The sequence below is a fragment of the Pelodiscus sinensis genome, unplaced genomic scaffold (genome assembly GCF_049634645.1).
Source record: "Pelodiscus sinensis isolate JC-2024 unplaced genomic scaffold, ASM4963464v1 ctg34, whole genome shotgun sequence".
In the NCBI taxonomy this organism is placed as follows: domain Eukaryota; kingdom Metazoa; phylum Chordata; order Testudines; family Trionychidae; genus Pelodiscus; species Pelodiscus sinensis.
This window is the reverse complement of record NW_027465849.1, coordinates 6,897,314-6,905,632: the sequence shown is the minus strand read 5'-3', so window position 1 is coordinate 6,905,632 and position 8,319 is coordinate 6,897,314. Positions and strand designations below refer to the sequence as shown.

The window sequence follows — 8,319 nt, the reverse complement described above, 5'->3', positions numbered from 1 at the left end:
TCCCGCCAGAAACTCAGCCGGGGTCTCAGAAGGGCACTGCAGGGATAGGCAAACCCGCGGCCACCCGCCCAACTCAGGCCTTGACCGACAGCCCCGGGGGAGGGAGGGGGGGGGGGGAATAAAAAACGGTGCATGTTCAAAGCTGCTTTTATTGGCCACTTTGCAGAGGAGTCAGCACAGGCTGGGAGGGGTACCAGACATCGGCACAGGCCCCCCCCAGTTGCCCAATACACACACGAGTCTCTCACAAAAAATAATACAGCACAGGAAATAAAAATAAACATAAAAAAATTCAACTTCCCCCTCCCCCGGCGCTGTCCCAGACGCAAAACGCCGCAGCCCCCCCCCCCCCCCCCCAGCGCTCTGAACAAAGTTCCACGTGGGCAAAGCTTGGTCACGAGTGTACGGAACAGGGCACGCGGCGGCGGGGGGCCCGGGCCAGGTCCCGGCGATAGAAGCGACACGGCTTCGCTCGGCACACACGGCGCGCTGGCGGCACGGGAGCTGGGCAGGGGCGGGCGGCAGGGCCCCCAAGCGGCGGGCAGGCGGGCGGCATGCGCACAGGCGCGGCGGGTACGCAGCGGAGACCCTGGGACTGAACGGGGGGCGGGGGGGAGCCGGGGTGCTGGGCTGTCCCGGGGGAGGACCCCAGCCTCGTGGGCATTGCGCTCAGAGCTTAACGGCTACCAGCCGGGATGGGCGTGCCGGATCTCAGCCCCGAGGGTCGACAGCCAGGCACCAGGCCTTTCCTCTCAGGCCCACCCTGGCGGAGGCTGGGGGGGAGTGTCAATGGAACAATGGGGGGGGTCACGATGGCAGCAAAGGGCCCCGGGGGGGCATATGGGGGAGGTAAAAGCCCTCATGAAGGGGGCATGGAATGACGCATGGGAGAAGGAAGGCTCAGCCCCCGTTTGCTCGCAGACACCGGCCGGCCGGAGGGGGGATATGCCAAGGGCTCACAGCAGGGAAAGTGGGGGTGGTATGGGGGCAGGGCCGTTCACAGTATCTCAGGGAGACCGGGGGGGGGGGGGGGGGGGGGGGAGATTGCAGCCTCACTCAGCCCCAATCTCCGGCTCCCCCGCCAAGCAAGGGTGGAGTCCACGGGGCAGAGGGTTCGTGCCACCGAAGGGCGCAGCCCGGCTGAGCCGGGGCCCCCTACTGGAACCACAGGGCTGCTGCGAGCACGTGCAGAGGTCATGGGCCCTGCCTCAGTGTCCCCAGGCAGAGCCATGCTCCCGCGGGCAGGGGGAGCAGCAAAGGGATGGGCAGGGCCCGCCGGGCAGCAAGGGGGTGGGGGCGTGGCAGAGCCACAAGACGCTGAGCGGGTGGGTATTCCGGAAGTGAGTCCAGGCTGGGCGACAGGCCGGAGCCACCGGGGGGAGGGGGAGAGGCATAATCAGCCCCCAGCCCTTCGTCAGCCGCTCACAGTAGGTGGGGGGGGAGGGGACGCAGCACAATCCGCCGCGCCCCCCCCCCAGCACGCCCAGAGACACGAGGCTCAGCCTCCACGCGACGGGCGCGGCGCCACAATCCATCCCGGCGGTGCCAAGTTTTCCTGCTCCTCCAGCCGGATTACAACCCAAGTCCCCCCCACGAAACAAGTGTCAGCAAGGCAGGAGGTGGGGGGGTGGGGTCCCCCCGCGCCAGCCCCACGGCTTAACGAAACGGCCCCCACGGGGCAATGCAGGCGCAGGCCAGGGGCTGGCGGTTGGCAGCGTGGGGGGGGGGGGGGGGAGGAGTGGCTTTGTGTGTCACAAAGCGAGTAGCGAGGGAGAATTCAAGGAGTCCGAGGACTGGTCGCTGCTGCTGTTCCGCTGGTGTGAGGCTCCGCAGGTAGATCCCTCTGGGTAGGTGAACACAAACGAAGATGTATATGAAGGGTTAACCGGGTACGGGTCTGTCAGCGGCTCACCGTGTGTAAAGTAAGAACTAGAAAACGCTACCTCCGCGGGGCCCGGCGGTGGCACGCCGAGGCTTTGCTGGTAGTGGAGGGGCACCGATGGGTAGGCAGCTGGCCCGAACGGGTCCTCCTTGGCAGGCACCCCCAAGGAGCTCACCTCAGCCGACGGGCCGGGCTGGCTGCCCAACTCGGGCATGTCCTCGTAAGGGATTTTGCAGCTGGGCTTGTGAGCCACCAGGACGAATTCCAGGCGGTCTTTCTCCTTTTGCAGCTCCGCGATCTCCGACTCCAGCCCTGCCTTCTCTTCCTCCAGCTGATCCGTCTCCTGGAGGGGAGGGAAGCTGGGGTCAGCCTAGGGCCCTCCTGCACCATGCACACCCCTTTCCTCCTGGGGTCAGTGCCTCTGCACACCCCCCCCCCCCCCATACTCTCCAGTGACCGGCAGCCCGAGCCAGAGAGAAAGCTTTCTTGCTGCTGCACACAGCGAATTCCAGTCTCCTCGCCCCTCCTTGGGGTCAGCTGGGCAGGGGCAGGATCATTCTGCTCTTTAGAGCATGGAGGTGGCAGGCCTAGACCAGTGTTTCTTAAACTTTTTAAGACAGAGGAATCTTTTTGTTGAGCCCCCCTGCCCTCCAAAAAAAGGTCCGGGGCAGAAAGGGTCAGGGAAAGTTACTGAGCAAAAAAAAAAAAAAAGTTGCCTGCCTCTTTAAGGGCGGCCATTTTTAACTCTGCTCTCTGTGGCACACCGGTGTGCCACGGAACAATTTAGGGAACACTGGTCTAGACTGTGCTCTGCTCTCATCCGACTATGTCCCCACACCGCAAAGGGCCCCAGACACACCCACTGCCCTGACGGCCACGGCACCGGCCACGGCACCGGCCACAAAGGGAGCTGGAGATACCCACCTCCCGCCAAGGCGCCACGCTCGCACTCAGACGGCTGTGGCATCGGCCCAGGGAGCCGCCACTGGGCAGCTGTGCTGCCAGCAGGAGGGGGATCCCCCTGCCGGGCGTGCGGGAAGGGGCCACGTGAGAGCACTCACCGCCTGCAGCCTGTCCGTCAGCTCCCGGCGCCGGTTCCGGCACTTGGCTGCTGCCAGCTTGTTCCTCTCCCGGCGGACGCGTCGCTTCTCCTCCTCCTCTGGCGTCAGCTGCAAGAGGCACGGGGGCCGTCAGCCACAGGCTCCCCATGCGACCCAGCCCCACCCCTCCCAGATGGGGGCTTCCCCCAGTCCCATGCCTTGTGGGAGGAGGGGAGCTCTGCCTCCCTACCAACGCCAGGTGTTGCCTCTGGCCTGATCACCCCCCCGCTGGCACCCATGCTGGGGATACCCGCGTGGCGAGGAACCACACCGAGCCCAGGCCCGTGGATTCCCTACGCATCCATCCCCCCTTCGCTAAGGCCCTGCAGCCTACGGCAGGGCAGCAGAATCGCTGGGTTACACCAGCTGGGGAAAAGTGTCCTGTGGCCACGCTCCACCGCGGGGGCACAACTCAGCCAGACTCCCAGCCACATGGCTCCCAGGCATCGCGCCCCAGGACTGGTGCCCTCCCCCAGCGCCGCCCAGCCCTGCAGACGGGCCGAGGCATGGGCGGCATCCCGACGGGGCTGGGGGGGGAGTCTTGTTAATGGGGCTCTCAGATGCCCCCTCTAGGGGGACTCTGACCTCTAGCAGTTCGGGGGCACAGGGAGGGGGGTAAGTGATGGAGTTAGTAACCTCATTGCCGACGCCCCAGAGGAAATCCGACAGAAGAAGAATGTCCCCCAAGTCCGCCCAGCTCACCGTTTCCTCCCGTGTCCTCCGGGGCCGGGCCCGAGTAGAGCGGGACAACGGGGCGGCTGGTGGGGCTGCGGAGGGGGCGGCACTGTAGGCCCCCATTCCCGGCGTGGAGTAGCTGGGTCCGGGCAAGTCGTAGGGATCCACCGGCGGCGGCGGGGGCGGGTGAGGGTGAGACATCGGTTGGCCCTGCGGATGCGACTGGGCTATGGACGAGATCAGAGTGGGCTGCACCAGCCACTGCAGGTCCTGGCTTGTCGTGATGGCAGTGACTGTGGGCACGAAGGAGCCTGGCATCTCCCCGAGGCCACTGCACTCCTGAAAAACAAGGGCACAGAACGTGGTCAGGGGTGGGGCAGGAAGAGGACTCCCCTCGTGCCAGCCTGTGGCAACCGGTGCCCAAGACCGTCAGACCTCATTTCCCCCAGTAACCCAGCAGCACCCTGGCCACGACCCAGCTGGGAAAGCCACCCACGCCGCAGGAGAACGCGTATCCTAGCCCCCGTACAGCCCGCCTGCCAGCCAGCGCTCACCACAAGCACGGTCAGGCCTGACAAAGGCCAAAGCCATGCAGTGAGTTTCACATGCCTCTGACCATTGCTGGTGAACGGCCAAGCCCTATGCTCTGCACTGTGCAGACATCGCCTGGGGGGTACCAGCGCCCCCTGTTAGCTGAGCACCTACCCAGGAGAGATTCACATGCCGCCCAGCTGACTAGTAGAGCACCCACAGCATGTTTCTGCTGGTGGTGCACATCTGCACATACTAGGGTATAACATTTATTCTGCACATGAATGGAAAAAAATTAGAGGGAGTATTGACCCATATCCCATCAGGATAGCCCATGGCAGGGGGGCAGTTAGCAACAGCTGGGGCAGCTTAAGGTGGGCACCTGGGCAGAAAGAACTGGGCTGAGACCCACCACATCCATTCCACGCTGGCCCTTCAGAGCAGGAGCTCCGCTACTGAGATAGAAGCACTCACCAGGGCCCACTTATTTGGACAGGGGTCCCCTGCTTTGTGCAAGTAGCCCTGGCTCCTGAATTACTGACTGTAGGATACTAGACCCCAGGAAGCCCAGACCAAAAGACTCCGTTATAAATGGCTCTGCAGAGCAGGCCGCGGTGCACATCCGCACATGCCATGGCACACACCTTTATTCCGCACATGGACAAAAAACAGTTAGAGGGAGCATTGACCCATCCCATCAGGATAGCCAATGGCAGGGGGCCAGGGTGGTGACCCCTCTATAGGGGCTCTGGCAGAGTTCACTCCCCTCCCTTTGTGTGAGTCTCACAGGCAGGTTGGAGGAGGCAGTGGGGCTGCTCCATGCGGGAGCAGGAGAGGCATTTGCAATTCCAGGATTTGGTCTCGCTGGGGAGTCAGAGCACATGGGGCAGCACTTAAAAGTAAGACTCCCTTCTCTGCTGGGGGGGGGGTTGTCGGGTCCTCTTGGGGACTGGAGCATGGGGACTCCCCTCGCAATAACTCAAAGGGGGTGTCTCATTGACTGTCTGTGGGTCAGGAGCCCCGAACGCCTAGAGATGCGAGCCACCCTTTTAGCTGCAATTTTTCAAGCCATCCCACGCTGACACTATGTTCCCAGCCTCACCCTGCTTCCCCTCCCTCCCTCCCTCAACACGCACTCACTCTGGCCCCATAGAAATCAGAGCTGGAAGAGACCTCAGGAGGTCGTCAAGTCCAGCCCCCTGCTCTAGGCAGGGCCAATCCAACTCAATCAGCCCAGCCAGGGCTTGGTCAAGCCGGGACTGAAAAACCTCCAGGGATGGAGATTCCAGCCCCTCCCTAGGGAAATCCATCGCAGTGCATCACCACACTCCTAGGGGGAGTTTTTCCTAATATCCAACCTGACCTCTCGCCTCATCCCTGGGGCTTCCTGGCCAGGGCAGTGCTACAACCCCCCCTCCCCTCCCCCCCAAAGAGGCTGCCCAGCTGTTTCCTGCCCCAGGCTGGTGCAGGAAGGGAGCAGACTCTGGGGCAGGGAGCCTCCCTCTTGGACCCACAATTCCGGGCGCTTGTCTCCATGCACCAGCTGGTGGGGGGCAGGGGGACCCCCCCAGCCCCCCCCAGCTCAGGGGCATCACTGACCCTCCCAGCAATAAGGGGTGGAGCTTACGGCTCCCCCAATTGGATTGATAGCCAGCGAGGGGGGGCTGCCCCCCCACCAGTGGGACACGTGCGGGGGGGCTCGGATTGGGGGGGCACATACTGGGGGGCGCCCCACACATCAGGGGTCCCGCCCCTCCACGCAGGGGGGCCCAGATTGGGGGGCACACTGGGGGTCCCGCCCCCCACATCGGGGGGCGCATATTGGGAGGAGCCCCCCCTCCCCAGTTGCTATTGGGGACCCCCAGGGTTCAGCTGTGCGGACTATTATGGGCTGTGCGAGGGAGCGGGCGCAGCTGCGGCTCCCCCCCCCCGCGCGGGAGGCGTGGCCTGCCGGGCCAATCAGCGCGCTCGGCTCTCCCCGCCCGCCCCTTGGCAACGGGGGCGGCCCCCGCGTTCCAAAATAACCCGCGCGCCAGAGGGGGCGGAGGTACGCGCCGTGCGTGCCTCACGTCAGCGCGGAGGGTTCCAGCGCGTCACACGTTACGCACAACTCCGCCCCCCTCTCCCCACGTTCCACACCCCCCCCTCCGCTAGGCGCGTTACGTGTAAAAGAGGGGCGGGGGAGGAGGTTCGGAATGCCGACCGGAGAGAGGACAGGGCTCCCCCCACGACAGGTACCATCGCTCCCCGCATGCTTGTGCCCTGGATCCCCAGCCCCCCCCCATCCCCAGCCCCCCCGCCCCATGTCCTCTCCGCCCATCCCCTACATTCCTTGCCCCCCCCGCCCAGTGTCCCTTCCCCCCATTCCTGAGCCTCCCGGCCCCATGTCCCCTCCCCATCCCTTTTCCCCCCAACCCCATGTCCCTTTTCCCCCCCACCACCATCCCTGGGCCCTATCCCTTCCCATTCCTAGCCCCCCCCGTCCCATGTCTCTTGCCCCATCCCCTGACATGCCTACCCCCCCCCCCCCCCGAGTCCCATGCCCCCTAACCTAGCGTTATCATATGTGAACTTTCGAAAAAGACAACACCCGAGAGGGAGGGGGGGGGGGTCTGTGTCCGAACCTGCCGACTCGTGAGCTGACACAGATACAGGGTGTCCGCTTTTCTGAAAGTTCGTCTATGATGACTCTACCTAACCCCTATCCCTGTGCCCCGTCGCCCACTTCCGGTACCATCACCCTCTCCGGGCCCCATCGCCCCCCGCATCCCTGAGCGCCCTGTCCTCGGTGCCTTGCTCCCTGTGCCCCATCCCCGTCCCCCCAAAGTACCATGTGTCCCCCCCCCCCCGCACATTGCTGGGTACCTTGTTCCCTGTATTTGTGCCCCACCAGCTCTCGCATCCCTGTGTCCACCGGGTACCAGGTCACTTGCATCCATGTACCCCCGCATCCCAGGTCACCTGCGTCCTTCGCCTCCTCCGGCACCACCCCCTCGACTCCCCAGGTGCCATGGCTCCCCCCAACTATAATCGATCCCTGGGCCCGAGTGCCATGGCCCCCTATAGCCTTGGGTCCCATCGCTCCCCCGGACCTCCCCGGTGCCAGCCCCCCCGTATCCCTGTGCCCCCCCCCCCCCCGGAGTCCCTGCAGACACCCGCACCCTTACCTGCGAGGCGCCGGCGACCGTGGGGCTCCCGAAAGAATCCACCGATGACAGGTACTGGGACTCCGCCGAAGGGGACGAGCTGCACCGGGAGGCGGAGTCGTAGTCTCCGGGGAAGCCCTGATACATCTCCCTGGGCACAGGGGGAAGCCTGTGGCCACGCTGGGGGCGCCTGGAAGCCAAGGCTGCGACCCCGGCGCAGGGGGAGCCGGCGAGACTCGGAACGAAGTGGCTGCAAAGTCCCGTTGGCGGGCGGCCGGGTCCGGCAAGGCCGCGGGGGGCGAGCCGCTCCGCGCCGGCAGGGCAGCGGGGCCCGGCGGTTCCCCCTCGTCCTCCTTCACCGGCCAAGCGGCATGGGCCCCAGGGCGCGCGGGGACGCGGGCGCCGCGGCTCCGGCCGGGCGAGCTGCGCGCGTGGGGGATCCCCGACTTCCGAGCCTCCTACTCCACGCGGCTTCTCCCCTCCAAAGTGCACCCCCGGCGCAAGAGGGGTCCCCCAAGGCCCTTCGCAGCTAGTGGAGCAGCTTCAACCCCGAAATAATCCCGCGGCCCCTCCAAAGTCGCACAATCCGCGGCGCCCTGGCAGGCCTGAGCCCCGCCGATCGGGGGGGGCTGGTGTCACTAAAGTCCCGTCCCGTGCAGATAGCGCCGCTTCCCGCCTGGCAGAGACGCGCTGAGCTCCAGCTCCCCTCGCAACTTATGAATGAACCACGCTCCCAGCCGCTCCGTATTTATACAAGAGGGGGCCGGCCTCCTCGTGACGTACCCAGGAAGAGTCCTCCCCACGCCCCCAAAACTAGGCGCAGGGGCCTCGCCGGGGCCCCAAACTCAGCCTGGCCCTTGCCCTGGGCAGCCGGAGGGTCCCCTGAGCCGGGGCCCCCGCTTGCCCCCGGGAAAAGGGGCGATCTCGGGGGCCAAAGGGGAGGGGATCCCTCGCCCCGCCCAGCTGGAGTTCCTGTGACGCACTT

General features: G+C 65.5%; 1 protein-coding gene across 4 annotated transcripts; it reads right to left on the bottom strand.

Annotated features, from left to right (window-relative positions):
- Positions 1–1,120: 1,120 nt before the first annotated feature.
- FOSB (FosB proto-oncogene, AP-1 transcription factor subunit) lies at positions 1,121–8,070 on the bottom strand. Of its 4 annotated transcripts, none has more exons than XM_075915252.1 (5): positions 7,356–8,070; positions 3,619–3,996; positions 2,944–3,051; positions 1,944–2,225; positions 1,121–1,843 (listed from the first exon to the last, which is right to left on the bottom strand). In XM_075915252.1, exons 1-5 carry the CDS (start codon positions 7,479–7,481, stop codon positions 1,778–1,780), a joined length of 960 nt encoding a protein of 319 aa, XP_075771367.1. In that variant the 5' UTR covers positions 7,482–8,070; the 3' UTR covers positions 1,121–1,777. The 4 variants fall into 4 exon arrangements, with proteins under 4 accessions (XP_075771367.1, XP_075771368.1, XP_075771365.1 ...); XM_075915253.1 differs by having other exon boundaries at positions 2,058–2,225; XM_075915250.1 differs by having other exon boundaries at positions 1,121–2,225; positions 7,356–8,069.
- Between the last annotated feature and the right edge of the window lie 249 nt (positions 8,071–8,319).

What these genes read in the sequence shown, in the direction of transcription:
- FOSB (XM_075915250.1), bottom strand. Translation starts at nt 7,481, where the DNA reads ATGTATCAGGGCTTCCCCGGAGACTACGACTCCGCCTCCCGGTGCAGC. An exon ending in TCTGGGGCGTCGGCAATGAG is followed by an intron (nt 3,052 to 3,618) that starts GTTACTAACTCC and finishes TGCCTCTTGCAG; the next exon opens with CTGACGCCAGAGGAGGAGGA. An exon ending in TGACGGACAGGCTGCAGGCG is followed by an intron (nt 2,226 to 2,943) that starts GTGAGTGCTCTC and finishes CCTCCCCTCCAG; the next exon opens with GAGACGGATCAGCTGGAGGA.